Source organism: Paroedura picta, chromosome 10 (genome assembly GCF_049243985.1).
Source record: "Paroedura picta isolate Pp20150507F chromosome 10, Ppicta_v3.0, whole genome shotgun sequence".
Classification (NCBI taxonomy): domain Eukaryota; kingdom Metazoa; phylum Chordata; class Lepidosauria; order Squamata; family Gekkonidae; genus Paroedura; species Paroedura picta.
Window position 1 is genome coordinate 70,991,054 of NC_135378.1, and position 21,951 is coordinate 71,013,004.

General features: G+C 41.6%; 1 protein-coding gene across 4 annotated transcripts in view; it reads left to right on the forward strand.

Moving 5' to 3' along the window:
- Window positions 1-21,951, forward strand: part of PPP3CA (protein phosphatase 3 catalytic subunit alpha) — a 204,066-nt gene that overhangs the window by 127,706 nt on the left and 54,409 nt on the right. For all 4 annotated transcript variants that reach the window (XM_077300770.1, XM_077300773.1, XM_077300772.1 and 1 more), the window contains exons 4-5: window positions 18,052-18,163; window positions 21,482-21,627. In XM_077300770.1, the coding sequence (XP_077156885.1) occupies window positions 18,052-18,163; window positions 21,482-21,627 (258 nt within the window). The remainder of the gene's footprint in view (window positions 1-18,051; window positions 18,164-21,481; window positions 21,628-21,951) is intronic.

The window sequence follows — 21,951 nt, forward strand, 5'->3', positions numbered from 1 at the left end:
AAACAAGGATGTCAGTGCAATAAATAAAATAATTCCTAAGTACTCAAGAACAAATGTGGTGAGTGTTGTTGTTGCTTGAAGGTGGTTTTTGGTAACTAGAAGATCATGTGAATGACTAGGGGCCAAGCCTGTTGCATTCAAGAATACAACAGGTGCTAGATTAGGGGGGTGGAGTGGAAGAACTCTGCAGATGGCCACCCCCTCCCCACAGGACCTGATCTGTTTTTTCATTAGTTGTACTTCATTTGCTCAGTGTGTTCCAAATATTTTCATTTTGACAAACATTAGACATTGTGGTTTGAATCCTGCCATCTTACTTGCTCAGTTTCAGCCAATCCCTTTTGTCAGTGCAGCTCTGTCCCTGTCCTTGGCTCCCATAATTCCTGGCATATACATTTTGGGGTGTCAGAAGGGACCCTTCCTCCCAGTTACACCAGCAGAAAAACTGATAGGATCCATCCCCATATTTAGGCAAAATAGGACAGAAATCTTGCATATCATTCTTTTGATATTTAGTCCAAAGATGCAGTTATGGGGTGGGGGTGGGGTGGGGTGGGGGGGGTTGCAATGGCATCAGATGACTGTCTATAATTCCTAGGTATCATTGTGTCCAGGTCTCTTGAGTGAAATGAAAAGGGCACTTGTGGTCATATTTGTTATTCTTTCTAATAAGGAAGACCAAACACAACATGGTTTCAGATATGAGAAATCATAGGGATCATCTGGTGTCTCAGGAACTTTGTTGGTCTTAAAGATGCCAATGGACTCCAACTTTGTTCACTGATCATAGTTAGACGCCTTAAACCAAGAACTGGCTGATATATTAAGCACAGTTACTCTTAACTACGTTTTCATTTTAGATGTGAATGGTAGCTCCACACTTGACACTTCTCTACTTTCCAAGCTTCAGATAGTTTATGTCAATGACTGCTCAGATTTGAAGCTGCTATTACCTTTCATCCTATCTTACTAGATAAAAGTCTCCTAGTCCAGAGTTAGTCAACCTGTGGTCCTCCAGATGTTCATGGACTACAATTCCCATGAGCCCCTGCCAGCGTTTGCTGGCAGGGGCTCATGGGAATTTTAGTCCATGAACATCTGGAGGACCACAGGTTTGACTACCCCTGTCCTAGCTCATGTTCATTTTAAAAGTACATTTTAATTCGGTATCAGGATGTACATGATTATAGTTTTGATTTGGAGTATTGCTTTGATATTTCCAGAATTAGTTTCCAGAATGATAACAGCAGACATTTAATAAAAAATGATAAGTGTGCCCTTCCCAATAATTTGCTAATGCACACCCTTAAATGGTGTTGCTGGTATTCCCTATCCTGGGGACAGCATGTCTCTCTGCCACCCAAGGTTTGTTGTCCTATGCAATATCTACCAATCACACATGCTCCAAAGGCAGAGCCCATGTTAGAGCCAAGATGGACATAGGTAGAATAGGTGTAGGGAATGTGTATTTTGCCTGTAACCCAGGGATTTAATCTCTGGCCTGGTTCACCTTTGCCACCAGTGCACAAGATGGGCTATATAGACTGAAGTGAGTAGCACTGGCATAGATGCAGGTGGGAGTCCTGTCACTTATGAAGGGCGCTGTTCCCAAGATTGGCTTTACCGCCATTGATGGACAAGGTGAGCTCCAGTGACACAGTGTGAAATAAAGTTGCCAGTTGTGAAATAAAACTGAGCTGTATCTTCAGAAGATTAGGTAAGATTGTTTTATGTGTGCGGTTTTAATGTGAAGAAGAATGGCTAGCCTGAAAATTTAGGAAGCTAAGCAGGTATAAATCGAAGGCTTCCCCATCCTCAGTGTCACCAGCAAAATGACTTGATGATGCCCTGAAGCTTCATTCTTCAGCTGATATTGCAATACAGGCTGGGATAGCAACTAGCAACAGGACAGAAAAACCGAAACCTGGATTTGTCAAGCCAATCCTGAATTAACCTCTGTGATCTGAATCTGGTTTCACAAAAAAAAAAAAAAAACAATTAAATCACTGTTTCATGTTGAACTTCCCCAATGGATGATAGTCTCACTTTCCAGCAATACATTTTAATTGTCTCAAGCCCTTCAGCATTATAATCTTTATGTGTGTGTGTGTGTGTGTGTGTGTGTGTGTGTGTGTGTGTGGCTTTGCTCCCTGATTGGGTATCCTTTGCTGACTTGACATTTAAAGAGGGCTAATCTCAAGTAAGTGATGGATGTAGGACACTTAGAAATAAAGAGAAGTTAATAGCATTCTTGCATTTTTTGAAAATTGTTGATACTGGAACAAACAGACAAAAAACAACAACAACAACAATCCCAAGCATTAAGCTGAAGGGTAGTTGAGGTTTATGAATGTTTTAATTGAAAAATCTCCACTTGAACAACTGGTTAGTGAAGCACATTAGGGAGGAAAGTTGTAGATACTCTTGTTTCTTCAGTCTTTATTTAGGGGTTTGAACCTTAAACTCCTTTTAGTCACTTTAATTCTTTCTATGGTGGGTGGAATCATACTTGTATGTAGGCTGGAAATGTTTCTGGTTGAGAGGTGCTGTACATTAAGAGAAGTCCTTATTGTTAAGAAGAAGAATGGGAAATTATATAAGGTGGGTGGAGGAAATTTAATAATGCTTTTGAAAAATACTGCTTTTGGTTGAAAAATACTGCTAAGCCTTCAGGGAGGGTGGTATATAAATACAAAAAATAAATAAAATTAAAATAAATTAAAAGTATGTATTTGTATTAAATAAATAGAAGCTATATAGCACAATAAAAATCTCCAGGTTTACTATAAATTAGAAATCGAAATTAAATGTTGTTTATTTATTTCCAGGCAATAAGTAGATCCTGGTCTTTGTTCTGCTTTGATTTGCAAATACTTACTTTTTTTTTAAATTGAAGATGTTTAGAACCATCTTCATTAGGCAAGCTGTAGAAAGAAAGTTAGTTAATTGAACTTAGCTGGCTGAATAAGACGAGTGATGAAAATGGAGGGATGATTAAATGAATGCTGCTCTCTGGAAGAAATTTATCTTTGCTTTCACCATTCCTATGGTGCTACTATAGCTCTTTTTCACCAATAAGCCAAGTGTGGCCAATCAGCTGTATATTATGGCATTGCAGGTGCTTACCCTTTTTGTTCATAATCAGCCCCCTTCCCCAAAAAAGGAGAGAGAGATGAGATGCAGTGAAAGCCTTAGAATCATAGAATCATAGAGTTGGAAGGGGCCATACAGGCCATCTAGTCCAACCCCCTGCTCTACGCAGGATCAGCCCTTCTGACTTTGGTTATCCACATTTGACTTTTCAGATCCTAAAACTATAAGCCTAAAACAGCTTCTACTTACTTACGTTGATACCTGTATACACCAAGATATGAAATGTCACATCTTCTTCAAAAAATCAAAATTTGTCTTCAAAGTGGATAGAAAATACTAGTGTAATACCTTTTTGTTAGATACTATACTACTATTTTATGTAATGTAATGTATCTGTACTCCAACACAACTCCTAACATATATTTGTTTTAGAGTGTATGGAATATTTTCCAGGAGAAGGTAAGCTTGTGGAGATGGATTCATAAGCGTATTTTACCATGATAAAATTGGAAGGGTCAAAATGAACAAAGAAATTGAATTCAGGACACTTATGCTTGAGAGCTCCAATAATTTAGAAAGCAATTGCAGTAAATACACAATGGCAGTCTACTGTTATTCATGCAAGTTGTGTTATCAAGGTAATTGTGGCTAATCTATGGTCCTTAATGGTAGAACCTTTTGGTGAATCTGTCTACTGGCTTTAACATCTTTGGACAATTCTGTGAATAAAGCCCTTTCATTTTTCATCAGCTACTTGTGCGTACAGTACTGCTTTCAAAGTCTGACAGTTATAAACACCATTGCTCTCAGTTTCCAGTTCAAATTTCCTGGGGATTTGCGTGTTTGTTTTGGTTTTATCTTCCCCTTCGATTTCCCATTTTGCAGCTGGGCATCCCACAATGAAGAGAAATCTGTGTCTTGGAAAGAATGGGCAGAACATTTGGAATAAAGAAGCTACAATAAAAGCCAAACCTATACTGAAGTATTTTTGAAGTCCATAAACTTGCATAATCTAGCACCCCCTCCCCTCCTTCCTTAGTCATTTAAAACCACAATGCTGGAAATGTCAGCTGGAAGGAAAAAAGGGGGGGATGTCATTTCCCAGCATAGATTCTCTGTTCTGGAAACCTTGCAAAAAGAGACTGATCATAAATTTCCAGGGCAATCTTCATATAAAACTCTCCTCTGAAAAGTATTTTGCATTTCAAATGGGAATTTGCACTTTGTAACCCATTCCTGCAACACTGTGGTGTGCATGTATATGTACAACTTGTAAACACAACTTCCATCTTGCAAGCAGTGATGCATTACTGTCTGACACTGAAATGTTTCCTCACCCAGTTTGAGGCTCTGGCATCATCTTGTACCTTGGCAGTCTGTCTTGATGGAGTTGCTGCTATAAATCATATGTAAGGTCCTGAGATGCAAGGACAGTTTAACATTGGACAATATGTATACCCATTCAGGAAGTATACCCATTGGACAATATGTATACTCATTGTATTAATCTTGCCAGTTTAGCACACAGTACTGTGCTTGCTGAGACTATAAAATAAAGGTAAAGGTATCCCCTGTGCAAGCACCGAGTCATGTCTGACCCTTGGGGTGACGCCCTCTAGCGTTTTCATGGCAGACTCAATACGGGGTGGTTTGCCAGTGCCTTCCCCAGTCATTACCGTTTACACCCCAGCAAGCAAGTTGGGTACTCATTTTACTGACTTCGGAAGGATGGAAGGCTGAGTCAACCTTGAGCCAGCTGCTGGGATCGAACTCCCAGCCTCATGGGCAAAGCTTTCAGACTGCATGTCTGCTGTCTCACCACTCTGCGCCACAAGAGTCTCATGCTGATACTATATATTACTTTAATCAGGGTAGGGATGGGGGTTCAGGGAAGCTGCAGAGTTCCTTATACCCACCTGTGCAAAAACTTCCATGTAGACAGATCACATATTAGAAGGGAAAGATTATAGCTTAATTTAGCTTCCCATTGTAACTGATAAACCAAAATATTCAGTTTGGAATAAGATTAGGAGAAGATAACCAAAACCTACAAATGGCATCCGTTTTGTGATAAAGTTATGAAAAAAAATTATATGGTGTTTTGTTCCATATGTCAGTCTCTGGTAGCATCATTTTAATAAAGTTGACTGAGCCAAAGTTATTAACTCATTTTATCATGGTCAGATTATTTTCCCTGCTTGTAATGACAAGTCAGTTTTCTATATACACACAGTTCTTGAATACATATTGAAATGCCATAAATTCCTTCAATGTAATACTGAGAGAATCCATTTGCCTTGCAAGGGGATATCAGTCGCACCTCAATAAGGACATGGGCACATCTTCCTTTTGGCGTAACATTGGCCACAGCCTTTATTTAACAAATGAGTTTGGCAAAACATGGGGACAGATCGATCCCTCTTGTGGTCAGCTGACCGCAAGGCAGCCCTTGTCAGAAGGCCCCTCTTTTCAACAAGGCCTGCTGCTGACCCTTGGGAGGCAGCAACTGGGTGAGAATCCAGTGAGTATCCGCCTCTGTTGGGTTCCGACTGCCACCAAGAAATGCAAGCTCTTCCTCAGCCCCTCATGGGGACCCCAGCCCCAGGGGAAGCCAGCGTGCAAGCTTAGCCTTCCCTCACCGATCCGCGCCATTTCCCACAATCTGCCGACTACTTCATCTGTAACAACAAGAAACATAAAACATGAAATTTGCCTAAATAGTAAGTTACAAGGGAAGGGTGGGTGGGATGCTGCTCCAAGTACCGTGGAAACAATGAGGCCAGGCACACTCCAGCAGCCCCGTATAAGGGCATGCACCCGCTTCCTCCCCAACGCAGACACGCCACTTCGCATCACTCCGGGGATCATCGGGACTAGAAACCTGATGCTCCCGCCTGCGTCCTTTTCAACACTCCTCCCCCACAGCGGCAATCGGCCCCCCTTGCTGACTCTTAGTTGCATTTCTCCACATTCTGATTAACTTTCTGAGTGCTTTGAAGGCGAAAGACGTTGTCCTCTTTTAAACCAAAGCTGACTAATCTACCTACCAGGAAACAACTTGTGTGTCAAAATATTTTAGAGGTGATTGATCTAAGCTTAGGTGTAAAAGATTTATATAGTCTACATTTAATTTGACAGAACAAGAGCTCCATCTGAGGCTGTAAACAAACTAAAGGCTGCCCAATAGCAATGTCTGTTGAATTCTTTGGCTTATTTTATGTTTTGTAGAATACCTAACACCGTTTTTGTAATTGCCTTAGCAGTGGATCACGTGGTATTCCATTTGTAAGTATGTAATGCACTGTCATAACTCCAATATTTTGTATCCATATTCAAGCTGCGGTGCTGCTCGACATCATCAGAACTGAGCAAGAATTAATTCTGTGTGGATGCTAGTTATATTACTTTTTAGGTGTGGTTATTTGACTACAAAGCAATCAAATAGTGATGCCTTCATTTTTTGTTTTTTACTTATTTCCTTGAGTGGATATTAAGGATAATACATGAATTACATATTATCAAGACTTGGTTAACTAATGTGGCTCAGTGCAGATATAATCTACAGCAAATGATTTTTTAAACAACACAAAATCAATTAGAAAATTTAGCTACCCGGCATGGCTTGGATCCAGGAGTAGATTGGCCATTGGTGTAGTGGTTAGGAGTGCGGACTTCTAATCTGGCATGCCAGGTTCGATTCTGCACTCCCCCACATGCAACCAGCTGGGTGACCTTGGGCTCGCCACGGCACTGATAAAACTGTTCTGATCGGGCAGTGATATCAGCGCTCTCTCAGGGTGTCTGTTGTGGGGAGAGGAATGGTAAGCCGCTTTGAGCCTCCTTCGGGTAGGGAAAAGCGGCATATAAGAACCAACTCTTCTTCTTCTTCTTCTTGATTGGAGCCACTAAGGAAAGTCAGAGTATACTGAGGGCATGGGGTTCTGTTTGTCATGAGTACTCTGCCCAACCACAACCCACTGCTTGGTTGATGTGATGCCTCTTCACCCAGCCAAGTCACTTGCAAGGCACCTGCTGCTTGACCTTTTGACCTATAAGACTCAGTGTCCTTGGACTGGTCTATCAATCGTAAGATCAGAGAGCAGTATTGCTGAGCAGGTGGTGGTGGAGTAGGCTCTAGGTCCCAGGCATGGCTGCCACCAACCTGATGGTGCTACCATCTTGCTTCTGGGTAAAAACTTTGTTAATTGACCAAAACCATTCCACATGAATGCCAGTTAACAAAGATTATACAGTTCTGACTACCAAAATACTTAAAGCTCTCCTACCAAAGGAATACTAAAGAATCTAAAAGTTTTCTTTTTAAAAATTATTTAGAGTATCTATATTTGGTCTCTATAAATTAGACCTCTGAACTTGGCCAGTTTAATATGGGTGAAAGTTTTCTATGAAACATGCAGTGAAATATTGTTTCTCAATCTGTGTTTTCTAGCCTAAGTCAATCAGGGCCATATACTATCCATATAAAGGTCTGCAGTCTTAGCAAACCTATAGTGGAACTAGTAAATGTCATCAAGGCTGCAATGAAAACAGTTCACATTTGGAAAACCACCTTCAATTTTTGCTAGTAGGGTTAGCAGGCACTCCTTCAAACAGCTGATGAGTCACTGTTGGGCTGTCCTTTAGAGTCAGTAGATGGTTTAAAACTGTTTCGTTAGTAATGAGCTTCCCTGATAAATTAGTTCATAGAAAATATTCCTGTTGGACTACATAGCTCCCATATAGGTCCCATAAAAAGTTGTCAGCAACATTGTAGTTCTTTCCTTTAAAAATTTCTTTACATTTTAAATGCTTCTGCTTAATACATATATAATCTTCCCTCCCTCCCTCCCTCCCTCCCTCCCTCCCTCCCTCCCTTCCTTCCTTCCTTCCTTCCTTCCTTCCTTCCTTCCTTCCTTCCTTCCTTCCTCGCTTTTATCTCTCCCTCCCTCGTCCCAGATGACAGTCATGCATTTGCAGCTTGTCCTGGCATTTGAAAATGTTTATGTATATATATCATCATGTGTGTTTAGTCATAGCATATTTCCCTAGTTTTTAAGGGATAAAGTTTTGCGTGTCAAACAGACCCGTAATGGGGTGGCGGTATATATACACCTGTTAAGTGGTGCAGGAGTAATCCTGCTTCCCCACTGATCAAAGACTCTATAGTAGGGCGCTTGTTGACTCACCCCAAGTAATTGTCTAAAACTAGTTGTGTTTGCTTTTCTGCTGTTTCCAAAAGCTACTCTGCTTTCACTGCTTTCAGTCTTTCTCCTTGCTCTGCGCTACCTGAAATGGCTTGGGAACAATTCCCTTTTCTTCTGTGTAGTGCTAATTCTGGTCATTCTCCAAGCAGCCTCTGTTAGTAGCTGTGGAGAAGAGGGAGCATCCATCTCACTTCTGGACTGGTAGCCGGGGATTAAATTAGGTCTCCGTGCCATCAATGCTTTTTGGTGGTATAAAAGTGTTTATCTCGGTGCAGGAGAGCTATGTCATAGGTCACAATAATCATATCTGAATAGTGCCATTGTTATTAAGGTCACAGCTAATGACAAACTATATAAGGACTTCCTCATAAAAAGCTATTTTGAATTTTGTATCAGTTTTTAATTGAAAGGAAGACCAGTTCATTCGGCCTCATAGTCTCCATTATGTGGCAAATCAATATTGCTCTTATAATTTGCCACATCAACTGAGACACGAAGAAAAGAAGAGAATTTTGTTTGAGGTCATTCAATTAGTCGGTGGCAAAAACAACAGCAACAAAGCCAGCCAGATGGAAGTCCACTCACTGTTGTAAGTTCCAAGCATAAAGAAATGAAAACACCCACTGAAGAATGTGGAGGAAATGATTCAACATGTTCATGAGAAGCTACAGTGAATAGGCACAAGAGCAAATGAGGACATCAAAGAGAAATAATTGTGAACAAAACAAAAAAAGTAGAATTCTACTTAACAAGTAGGAACCGGCAAAGACTTGTGGGAACTTCACATTTCCCTCTTTGTCCTGCTTCCTTCTCTCTTCCCCGCCCAGCAGTCACACTGCCTTTGTCTCCCTCTTTGCCTTCAGCTGTCCCCCAGCCTCCCAGCAGCCTCTACTTAGGAACACTGTGGCATAATTATGTCGTGCTGACCACCTCTTGCATTGTAGGGGATTCTCAAAGACTTAAGGGGGGGAAGACTTCCCCATATTATTCGCTCTTCCCTGCTCCTGGCTATGCTATATCCTCTCCCCTTTCCCTGCCATATTTTCTTTTTCTTAGCCATTCACCAACCTCCTTTTTAACTGGCTCCCATCTTTAGCTATATGTATTTATGTAACTCCAATTATCCTCCACTTTGCTCTACAGTAGAGGCTAAAGCAGCTTATATCATTCTCTTTTTTTATCCTCACCACTACCCTGTGAGGTAGGTTAGGCTGAAAGTATTTAAGAACCATAGAAAAGAGCATATGTGTGGCCTCTTAGATGGTTTCTTAGATGGAACTTTGTTGAGGTGGATGATCTAGGCGTTTCTGTGCTGTCCATTTGGTAATTTAGAGTGGAAATAACTTTCTTTATCGGCCTCTGAAAGTACTTGGCCTGATACGGTCAAGATGAGCTGTCCTGACCGCTCTCTTTCTTCCTTTTGATGAGGTAGTGACAGATTTATGTAAATCCAAAGGGTGGGGTGGGAAGATGCAGACCATTGTGTAAAGGTAAAGGTATCCGCTGTGCAAACATTGAGTCATGTCTGACCCTTGGGGTGACGCCCTCCAGCGTTTTCATGGCAGACTCAATACGGGGTGGTTTGCCAGTGCCTTCCCCAGTAATTACCATTTACCCCCCAGCAAGCTGGGTACTCATTTTACCGACCTCGGAAGGATGGAAGGTTGAGTCAACCTTGAGCCGGCTGCTGGGATCGAACTCCCAGCCTCATGGGCAGAGCTTTCAGACTGCATGTCTGCTGCCTTACCACCCTGTGCCACAAGAGGCTCTTGCGCCACATACCATTGTGTATGGAGCTACAATAAATTGCTTTGTAATGAGAGCACCTTTTGCGACTCCTCAAACTCCTTCCTTCTGCATGCTGTGGTGAAATGCATTACACCACAGAAGTAATCCCAGAGTTCACAGCCCAAATGGATAATAAGAGGCTCTGAGTTCTGTGAAGGCTCAGAGTTGTAGAGAACCTTTTTATTGGTTGCAGGAGGGAAAGCAAAGGAAGGATGTGTCCAACTAACCCCTCTTCCCCCCAGTACAGAGCCATTCAGTGCAATAGAAATACAGATGGTCCTGGCCAGAGGAGAACAAAAGGCAATACCACATCTTACCCATAGTGGCATCTAAAGCTATAGAGCTCAGAAGGGCAAGGCCGGAGCAGATCTTCCTTTTGGGGCAGGTAAAGAAAGAGTCTGCAAGGGGAATCCAGAGAGTATTAAACCCCAGGAGTACGGCCAGAAGGAAGGAATCCCTCTTGTCTCCAAGAGACAGCCATGCCCACATGGTGCTGAAGTAAGAAAGGAAGAAACTCCTAATGCTTAATGAGGTATTAAATGATCTCTAAATTCTTGCAACGTGAGGAATTAAACAGCTTATCTGTATTTACCAGCCTTAGGGCAGAAGACTGAAATCATCACCTTTTCTTTGATCGTTGCTCATTCTATTTGCACAAATGTGTGTGATTTCTACTAATTTGTTTTGTTTGAAGTGCAGCTAATCTGGTCTTCGTGATCCGTGTGCACCCAAAAGAGTAGAGGAGGAAGGCCCAGCAGACAGGCATTCCATTGGAATGTCCAGTCGGGTTTGTCGGTTTCCAGGACAATACATCCTCAATCCCAGAATCTGTGACTGCTGAGCTGAACAGAGGAACCTGAGAATTTCCTTGAGCCATTGACTTAATGGTGATGGTGATAACCAGAGAGAGAGCAGGATACAAGGAGTGGAGACAGAGGGGATGGAGAGCTTGGATGGTCAGAGAGCCTGGACAGAAATAGTTGCTTGCAGGACAGTTTTCCCACACATTTGGGGGGGGGGGGAAGGGGCATTATGATTGCCAGTTTTGTACAATACACACAAGTTAATACAGAGGAGTTCTTCCTGTGGAGTTGTGCAATGGGATTTTTCCCCTGTTCTCCCTCCCTACACAACAAACTCGTACAATAGGACAATTTCCTAGATACTGACCACATCCCAAATGCAGGGGAACTGTACAAGCATGTATCCAAAATCAGTATCAGAGCTATTTGGTTCATCCAGCTGTCATCTTGAAAGGCCTACCCTACATCAACATAAATACAAATATTCAGGAGCTGAAATAAATCCTGGAAATCAGATTCTGGTTTCTGTTGCCTGCTGTTAGAGGTATTATTTCTTGGATCAGTTTCATATTTGTTTCATTCTTAATGCCTTTAATCTTTTTGTTGTTATCTACTGTGCAAAATACCTCACCAGTATCAGCAATAATACAGTATTGATATATAGAATAGTGTCAAGATATCTTGCACAATAATGTGTCTACTATAATTGGTATTCATTATTGTGCTGCATATCTTGACACTATAGCAAAAGGGTAGAAGAATCTGGGTTATAAATCTTAGTAAGCAGGAAAACAAGTGGCATAGGAAAGTGAGCCAATATATGGAAAGTAAGGACATATATTTCCTTGAGCTGTGTGTGTGTGTGTGTGTGCGTGCGTGCGTGTGTGTGTGTGTGTGTGTGTGTGTAAATCAATGGCAGATCAATGCTATTGGGTCATCCTCAATGAATTTGTATTGTTGATTGTACAATATAATGGGAAACAGGGAAATAATTTTTGATAGTATTCATTTTCAGTTGTTCCTTCTAGAGCAGGCAGTTCTCAGAGTTGTATCTCAATGATCTTTTCTCAGTGTAAAAATAAAAAAGACAGATCACTGTTAGATCAAGGCTCACAATGATAGATGCCCCAATTAATCATACTTGGAGATTAAATTTAAAAACAGCACCACCGAGAAGTAAGAAAACATGGACCCCCAGTATGCATAATACAGTTCATGTCAGTTTAACACAGATTGACTCACACTATCGGGTAATGTGACTGAATGTAATATAGCTTGGTTTAGATAGAAATTACTATTCTATAGAGTCTATTGCAGGGGTCCCCAACATGGTGACTGTAGGGCACCATGGAACATGCTAACATCTTTCCTGGCATCAGCCAAGTGTTTAGAATGTGGGTGGGCAGGTGGGACTTCTACACTGCAGTGATTCTGATTAGAGCAGAGTTGGGGGTTGCAGGTTACAGTGGATAAGCAATAGGGTTGTGAGTGTCCTGCATAGTGCAGGGGGTTGGACTAGATGACCCAGGAGATCCCTTCCAGTACCTGGTACTCGAAAGAAAGGTGCAAGTTACTCTACCCTATGCTTCTTTGACAGATGTATCTTAATATTTGTCATCTGAAGATAAGGGGGGGGGAGTTAAAATTAGAAATGTTGTAGGAAAGAAAGGATGTTATTTGGACAGAAAAGGTCCCAGCAGGCAGGTGTATCAGTATATTTGGATATCAGTTTAAGCTTTATAATTTGAGAGCAATGAATGGTTTAATATTTTATTATCAGACACATAGATATTAATTATTACCATGGTTGTATACATTTAAACAGTAAGCAAGTCCTTGAAAATATGTTCTGTATGTCTGTAGTATATGTAGACTATCTTAACTTCATACATAAAAATTTTTGTTGTACATTTTGAGTAAAATCTTGTCTTAAAAATTGTTTCACTCATTCAAAAAAAAATTATAAGCCCCCCTCTGCCCAGTGATTCCCCACATTCTGAATTCCAAATTGGAAAAATTTTCTTCCAAATTTCCTGACCTTCACATCTCTAAACATATAGCTCAGCGTTCCCTAGTGGTTCTTTTTAAGCAGTCATGGAGTCTCAATTAGCTGCTGGCCTTCTCTCCTTGGGAACCAAATTCCTCTAATCAATTATTTACCCTTTCCTATGAGCAGACGGCTAGTACGAGTAGCGCCAGAATGAATGAAGCGGCTGGGCCAAAGCCGAAAGGACGCTCAGTTGTGGAAGTAACTGGTGGCGAAAAGACAGTCCGATGCTGTAAAGATTTTTATTCCATAGGAACCTGGAACGTCAGATCCATGAATCAAGGCAAGCTGGACGTGGTTAAACAAGAAATGAGAAGACTGAACATCGACATTTTAGGAATCAGTGAACTAAAATGGACAGGAATGGGTGAATTTAATTCAGATGACCATCAGGTATACTACTGTGGACAAGAATCTCGCAGAAGAAATGGAGTAGCCTTCATAATCAATAAGAGAGTAGGAAAAGCAGTCTTGGGATACAATCCCCAAAATGACAGAATGATCTCAGTTCGAATCCAAGGCAAACCATTCAACATCACAGTGATCCAGGTCTACGCCCCAACCACTGCTGCTGAAGAGGATGAAGTTGATCAGTTCTATGAAGCCCTACAACACCTTCTAGAAGCAACGCCCAAAAATGATGTGCTTATCATCATGGGGGATTGGAATGCTAAAGTAGGAAGCCAAAAGATAACCGGGATAACAGGCAAGTTTGGCCTTGGAGTACAAAATGAAGCAGGGCACAGGCTGGTAGAATTTTGTCAAGAGAATACAATGGTCATAGCAAACACTCTTTTCCAGCAACCCAAGAGACGACTCTACACATGGACATCACCAGACGGTCAACACAGAAATCAGATTGACTATGTGCTCTGCAGCCAAAGATGGAAAAGTTCTATCCAGTCAATAAAAACAAGACCAGGAGCTGATTGTGGTTCAGATCATGAGCTTCTTGTTGCAAAATTTAGGCTTAAATTGAAGAAAGTAGGGAAAAGCACTAGGCCACTCAGGTATGAATTAAATCATATCCCCGACGAATACACAGTGGAGGTGACAAATAGATTTAAGGAATTAGATCTGATAGACAGAGTGCCTGAAGAACTATGGACGGAGGTTCGCAACATTGTACAAGAGGTAGCAACTAAAACCATCCCAAAGAAAAAGAAATGCAAGAAATCAAAATGGCTGTCTGATGAAGCTTTACAAATAGCTAAGGAGAGAAGGGAAGTGAAAGGCAAGGGAGAAAGAGAAAGATACACCCAATTGAATGCAGAATTCCAGAGAAAAGCTAGAAGAGATAAGAATGCCTTCTTAAATGAACAGTGCAAACAAATAGAAGAAAACAATAGAATGGGGAGGACCAGAGATCTTTTCAAGAAAATTGGAGATATGAAGAGAACGTTTCATGCAAAGATGGGTATGATAAGGGACCAAAATGGTAGGGACCTCACAGAAGCAGAAGAGATTAAACAAAGGTGGCAAAATTATACAGAAGAACTATACAAGAGCGAGCTTAACATCCCTGATGACCACAATGGGGTAGTTACTGACCTGGAGCCAGACATCCTGGAATGTGAAGTCAAATGGGCCTTAGAAAGTCTGAGCAACAATAAAGCTAGTGGTAGTGACAGCATTCCAGTTGAACTATTCAAAATCTTAAAGGACGATGCAGTAAAAGTGCTACACTCAATATGCCAGCAAATTTGGAAAACTCAACAATGGCCACAGGATTGGAAAAGGTCAGTTTACATTCCAATCCCAAAGAAGGGCAATGCCAAAGAATGTTCAAACTACCGCACCATTGCACTAATTTCTCATGCTAGCAAAGTTATGCTCAAAATCCTACAAGCTAGGCTCCAGCAATATGTGGACCGAGAACTTCCAGAAGTACAGGCAGGATTTCGAAGAGGCAGAGGAACTAGAGATCAAATTGCCAACATACGCTGGATCATGGAGAAAGCTAGGGAGTACCAGAAGAACGTCTACTTCTGCTTCATTGACTATGCAAAAGCCTTTGATTGTGTGGAGCACAACAAATTGTGGCAAGTTCTTAAAGAGATGGGAATACCAGAGCATCTTATTTGTCTCTTGAGAAATTTATATGCAGGTCAAGAAGCAACAGTGAGAACTGAACATGGAATCACTGACTGGTTCAAAATTGAGAAAGGAGTTCGGCAAGGCTGTATACTGTCGCCTTGCCTATTTAACTTGTATGCAGAGCACATCATGAGAAATGCGGGATTAGAGGAGTCACAAATTGGGATCAAGATTGCAGGGAGAAATATCAACAACCTCAGATATGCAGATGATACCATTCTAATGGCAGAAAGTGAAGAGGAACTAAAGAGCCTGTTGATGCGGGTGAAGGAGGAGAGTGCAAAAGTTGGCTTGAAACTCAACATCAAGAAAACAAAGATCATGGCATCCGGCCCTCTCAATTCCTGGCAAATAGAAGGGGAAGAAATGGAGATAGTGACAGATTTTATTGTCCTGGGCTCCAAGATCACTGCAGATGGGGACTGCAGCAAAGAAATTAAAAGACGCTTGCTCCTGGGGAGGAAAGCTATGGCAAATCTAGACAGCATCCTAAAAAGCAGAGACATCACCCTGCCAACAAAAGTGCGTTTAGTCAAGGCTATGGTCTTCCCAGTTGCAATGTATGGCTGCGAAAGTTGGACCATAAGGAAGGCCGAGCGTCAAAGAATTGAGGCTTTTGAACTCTGGTGCTGGAGAAGACTCTTGCGAGTCCCTTGGACTGCAAGGCGAACAAACCGGTCAGTCCTAGAGGAGATCAGCCCTGACTGCTCTTTAGAAGGCCAGATCCTGAAGATGAAACTCAAATATTTTGGCCACCTCATGAGAAGGAAGGACTCCCTGGAGAAGAGCCTAATGCTGGGAGCGATCGAGGGCAAAAGAAGAAGGGGACGACAGAAAATGAGGTGGCTGGATGGAGTCACTGAAGCAGTAGGTGCAAACTTAAATGGACTCCGGGGAATGGTAGAGGACAGGAAGGCCTGGAGGATCATTGTCCATGGGGTCGCGATGGGTCGGACACGACTTCGCACATAACAACAAATTGTTTGTAGCCATGGTTAAGGGGAAAGGTGTCACACATAACATTAAGAGGTTGCTCCACAAAACTCTCTTCCATTGCTAATATTTTTGTCCCGTTAAAATTATTTGTTAGATAGGGATTCCTGGCTATTTCATTATGTATGTAGATGTCCAGTACCCGTTTTGAGTTTTTCAAAGTACAAGAAGTTGTATTGTAGGTTAATGTGCAAGCTTTTGTTAATAAGCATCTTATGTATGAAATAAAGCCTCTGGGAAGCTTTTGTCCTCCTTTTTGAAGTATCTAAAGAGATGACTTGGCAAGAAGTGTAGCTGTAGGGCTGCTAAAAGGAGCAATTTCAAAAATTGTATTTCTGTCTTTTTCTCCTGTTCAAAGGTTTCTCTCTCTCTCTCTCTCTCTCTCTCTCTCTCTCTCTCTCTCTCTCTCTTGTGTGTGTACTTTAGCTTCATTTAATTTTGCAGGCTTTATGTGAACAATATGACCCACCACGTCTCTCCACACACACATGCACTAGGGATCTGGGCGAGGAAGAAAGAGAGAATATTCCTTACCCAAAGACACTGTGATTCTCAAAACTAAAGCTAGGCCCATCTAAAGCTAGGCCCATATAGGCAGGGGAAACTATGGGATCATTTATCTGGTTCAGAGGTATCTTGGAGCTAACATGGAGGGAGAGGCAGCAGTGAGAATGAAATGCCTCAGGTGCAACCAGTCAAAACTGGTATGAAGGACTTGTCATGTAGCTTTCTGCATTCTGGTTTTTGGACCAATTAATATGCAGCTTCAAACTGAATGAGAATACTGCTCCGTCTAAGCCAGCCTTTTTCAACCTTTTGATCATGGAGGAACCCCTGAAATATTTTTCAGGCTTCCAGAAGCCCCAAAAGCGGTGACATGCCTTTCAGAGAAGTGGACCCAGCACTAAGATGCAGGAGCCAGTTGATCGATCATTTACCGTTTCTAATGTGGAGAAATAGACTAGGCCTGTAGCAACAGAGGAAGTGGACTCCAGTGATGTCTAGTAATGTCAGTGGCCATCTGAACTTCTGGGAAAGGCTGCACAACCCCTGGGAAGCTCTTGGGCTGCACAACCCTTGGGGGCTATCTGAACTTCTGGAAAGGCTGCACAACCCCTGGAACCCTGTTTGGGAGTCCCCAATCTAAGCCATGACGGGTGTACAGGTCTCATCCTTCTGCTAGAGGACTTTTCTAAGAAGTCTAGGGATGAGCCTGCATGCAGATGTTCCTGTGAGGACCCTAGCAGCTCCATTTTGCACCAGCTGTAATTTCTGGGTTAAGGACAAGGGTAGGCCCGCGTCCTGGAGGTGACCGCTGCATGGGTCACTGTGGCTAGGTAGTCAGGGGACAGGTATGCATAAAATGCCTGCCTCCCATTAGCAACTTGCTTGTGCCTCTCCAGACACGTCGCCTTGCTTATGGGGAAACACTGTACAAGGCAGTTTTTAATAGATGTTGTGCGGTGATACCCTCCTGTCAGTATATATCACAAACAAGTTAATTGTCATTAACTACTAATTAAATTCTCTCCTAAGATTTATTAGGAATTTTTAAAATATAAGATACTTTACAAACTGGGGCGTTTGGTCTATTCCATCCAGAGGAATATTATTGTTTTGGTTTGATATGGTACTGCAGAGTTTGTAGACCAGGGGTAGTCAAACTGCAGCCCTCCAGATGTCCATGGACTACAATTCCCAGAAGCCCCTGCCAGCGAATGCTGGCAGGGGCTTCTGGGAATTGTAGTCCATGGACATCTGGAGGGCCACAGTTTGACTACCCCTGTTGTAGACTAAGGGAGGGGAAGTCATTTGCACGTTTCAGTAATTAATAAATATATTAAAAATCACATTGGGGAATTGAGTTTCGTGCAAATTGTAGAAAAGAAGTCTCATTAAATATATTATAATCTAGGTGAATCTCTGAAAGAACATCATTGATTTCATATTTACTGACTTTGTAAAAGATGAATGGAATGTTCATCCTGGTTCAATTTTTTCTCTCTTTTTTCTTCTTCTTTGGCAGTGTGTGCTGTACTTGTGGGCCTTGAAAATTCTTTATCCCAAAACACTGTTTTTACTGCGTGGGAATCATGAATGTAGACATTTAACAGAGTATTTCACATTTAAACAAGAATGTAAGTATGCATCAAAATTACTTTTGTTTGTTTTGAGGTGGGGTTAGAAACTAGTATAACCAGAAAAAAAGAAAAATAATACTGAAATTAACAACTTTACTGGAATTGCTTCAAAGAAAATTAAATCCATGGAAGCGAAAAGTCAGTTTATCCCTCCCCTTGAATTTGGGATTTGATCTGTGCTATGTCTCATAGATTTTATTTCTCCTGAGCAGTGTGTTCTGAATTCAGTGCCACAGCATGAAATTTTTTTGTCTGTGTTTAGTTATTTCCACACAAGGACAAGTTTGTGCGGTTTCCCAATTGCTGGTGCAGTGTGACTTCTACATAATCAGTTTGACTTACCCCATCCCCTTCCCTACCCAACCAGGACTTTTTCTGGGTTGTTTTTAATCACAACAGAAATCATTATATTATTATAACTGCCTATGTTTTAGGTTCTATGAATTCCCAGCTTTCTTTTTTTTAAATAAATGTCTCACCCCTTTCGTTGTGGAAATAATACCTTTCCCCTTACCTCTGCAATGACAGACACTAGAGCTGATTTTTTTTAATGAGAGTTGGGAGTTTGGAAAACCTAACACACAGTTTGTTATTATGTTACTAGCAGAAAGGCCCATTGTATAAAAAATACAATGGGCATCAGCCCCCCCCAACCCGGGGAGGCCCGCTGAGGCCTCGTGAGGCCTCAACGGGGTTGCTCGGGGCAGGGGGGCACTGTCAGGGACTCCCTCCCCAACCCAGGCAACCCCAATGAGGCCTGGCAAGGCCACAGCAGGCCTGCTTATGGTGGGGGAGCACTGGTGGGGTCTCCCTCCCTCCTTCTCTTCCTCCGACCTGGGTCCGCAGTCCCAGACCTTCCCTCCCAGCTCCCATTCACTGGCTGGCCTACCTTTCGCAGTCAGGCCCGTAGCGTGGGCTGGCACTTCTTCCACATGGATGCAGCCAAGAGTGGGATAGCCAACCTGATTGGCCGTTTGTTGGACAGATGGCCAGTCAGGTAGGCACCGAGTCCCAACTCCTCCCACCATCCCAGTCAGGCTTTATTTATTTTACAGATAAGAACAGTATTCAATTTTTTATTTTAAAAGAGCACTCCAGTGGCAAAGTGAGGAAATAACCACCACAGGGATAGGGGAAATGACTGCCATGTGGGTAGAAACAAGAAAATACAAACTGTTCCATCTCACATGGCATCTATCCAGGCTTAGTTGTGATCCCTTCCAACAGTTCTCAGCAAAGCAGGTTTGGAGAAGGCAGGAGAAAAGCTGGAGAAACTCCAAGAAGTCCATAAATGCACTACAATTCTGTGGAGAAGCATTGAACCTCGAGTACCTAATCTGTGTGGAAACTACCTTTGTTTCATGCCTTCTAGAGGTTTCATGGAGTTATCATATGGTGAAAGGGATAGCTATATGATGCAAAGGGATCTTTTTCTTGTAAGTTTGAGGGCAAGAGACTCTTGGGAAGGGAAAAGAGTCTACATGTACAAAGGACTCATGGAAAGGCACCAGAGGATAACACACCTCAGATCCGGAAGCAGACAATTAGCTGAATTAGGGAGATTAAGAAATGGATAGAGTTTTGGTCATCAGTCAGGGAGAAAAGTGAGTTTATGCTGATATTGTACACATTTCCTTAAATTAAACAACTGGATAAAAATAATTGTAATGGATTTGAACAATTGTTAACTTCCTGAGTTCTAAATACTAATATTTCACATTAAACTGCCTCATGATGTTTCTCCAAATGATTAGGAAGACGTGAAGGATTCTATTCTGATCTAGCCTTTAATAAGTAAATATTTGACAGTCTAAATGAAATAACAGAGGTTTTTTCTTAGAGTATCTCTGCAGTCATCACAAAAGATTAGTAGACATTGTGCTTTTAAAATGTAGCTTTAAAGGTTTATTATCTTTACAAATATTAGTTTTTACTACCACATAGATGGGTTGTAGAACAAATTTGGATTATTCTGAAGGCCTGTGACTCAGTAATTGAATAACAGAGCAAACAAAAGCATGCTTAATGCATTATGCTTGATATTTTTGCAGGATGATTTAAAGATAAGGGGAAGGAAATAGAATGGGATATTTCTGAGTATCTGTTGTATGTAGGGATAGTGACACTTACTTTAGAGTCTCTGCAACTTGCTGTCTATGAAAGTCAGCCTCAAAAGGAAGGCCACAGATTTTTTACTTCAGAGTATATAAGTAAATATCTCATCTCAGTGTATATATTAAGGAATTTAATAACTGACACAGGGCAGTGGAGTCCAGAAGATTAAGCATCATGGGTATGTATTTTAAAAGTTTAATTTTAGTTTAGTCTCATGATTTTGGTGATATTGAAAGTATTCTAGAAAACTATTTCAGAGATATTTTGAGTGTTCAGGAATATCAACACTCAATTCATCATTCCTTTCAGAAAACAAAATTAAAATGTTACTTTGCTTGTGCACATGGTACAGAGTGGAAAATGAAAGCGTGAATCATTGGGGGATGAACCTGACTTCCTGTAGATAGACCTGGAGCCAACAGCAGTAGACCTGGGGTACAAACTCAGGTGCCAGGTCCACTTCTAGGACAAACCCATTGAAAATAGTGGGTGTAGGGGAGAATAGACCAGGTTTCAAAGTCTAGATACATGGGCTACCATGTCTGTTTCTAGCACCAGGTCAGATCAAGTGCCCACTGAATCAGTCTCTGAGCATAGAGGCCGGGTCCAGTGGTCCAGAAGCAATAAAGTTGAAGGTCCATGGCAGCACTGGTGCCACAGCCCAGTGGGGGAGGGGTTTGCTTCCCTTCCTTCCTCCCATGCTGTTCTACCTCTGCTCCTCCATGAACCCGAAGCACTTCTAAAATTTGGGTAGGGTCCATTTTTTTCAAAGTTTTGAGGGTGTTAAGATTCATGATCGAAAATTAAAAAGCTGATTTCATGCCTTATTTTGGTTCAAGAATATCTGCACTGCACAGTAGTGTAAATGAAACAAAAATTGAGTCCAATAGCAACTTTAAGACAAGATTTATTCAAGGCTTTCGAGTGCATGAACTCTTCCTCAGACTAAATGAACAACCACCATCAGTGTAGAGGTATAAGGCAAATGTAATGTAAATGGGTTTCTGTCTTTGTCCTTCACGTGTTCAGAGTCTCAGTCCACCAGGAGGCAAGTGAGACCCCAAGGTAACTCTTGTGTTCAGACACCTGTACAGCCCTCAAATCAGAGGCCTATGGCAATCAGAGCCCACTTAGAATTCTCAAATGGTCACTTTTTCCCTTTTCAATCCCCTTTCCTGATACCATCTTAATATCCAAAAGGTAAAATAAAGTATTCAGAACGTGTGTATGACGCCTGCATGGATGCCTTTGACTGCCTTCCCTTGGCTGCTCTGATGAACCAACAGTTCCTGTGTGTGCATGGGGGCCTCTCTCCAGAGATCAGCACTTTAGATGACATCAGAAAAGTAAGTTTAAATAGTACGAATCTAAAATGCCACTCATGAGATGATTTTAGAAACAGAACTGTTCTTTATCCACTGTTAATATATGTAAGACTTAGTTGAGGCTTTGATATGTGGCTGCATTTTCTTGTCGCATTATGACTGTTCTCTTGTTCTTTATGATTTTCTTGTTCTTTATGATTTTCCAGAAAACTTTGCAGTTTGTATTCAGAACAGAAACTTCAGAAACTGCATAATTTGTAGAACAGAATTTGAGTCCAATGGTACCTTTAAGGCCAACAAAGTTTTATTCAAGATGTGAGCTTTTGTGTGCATGCACACTTCCTC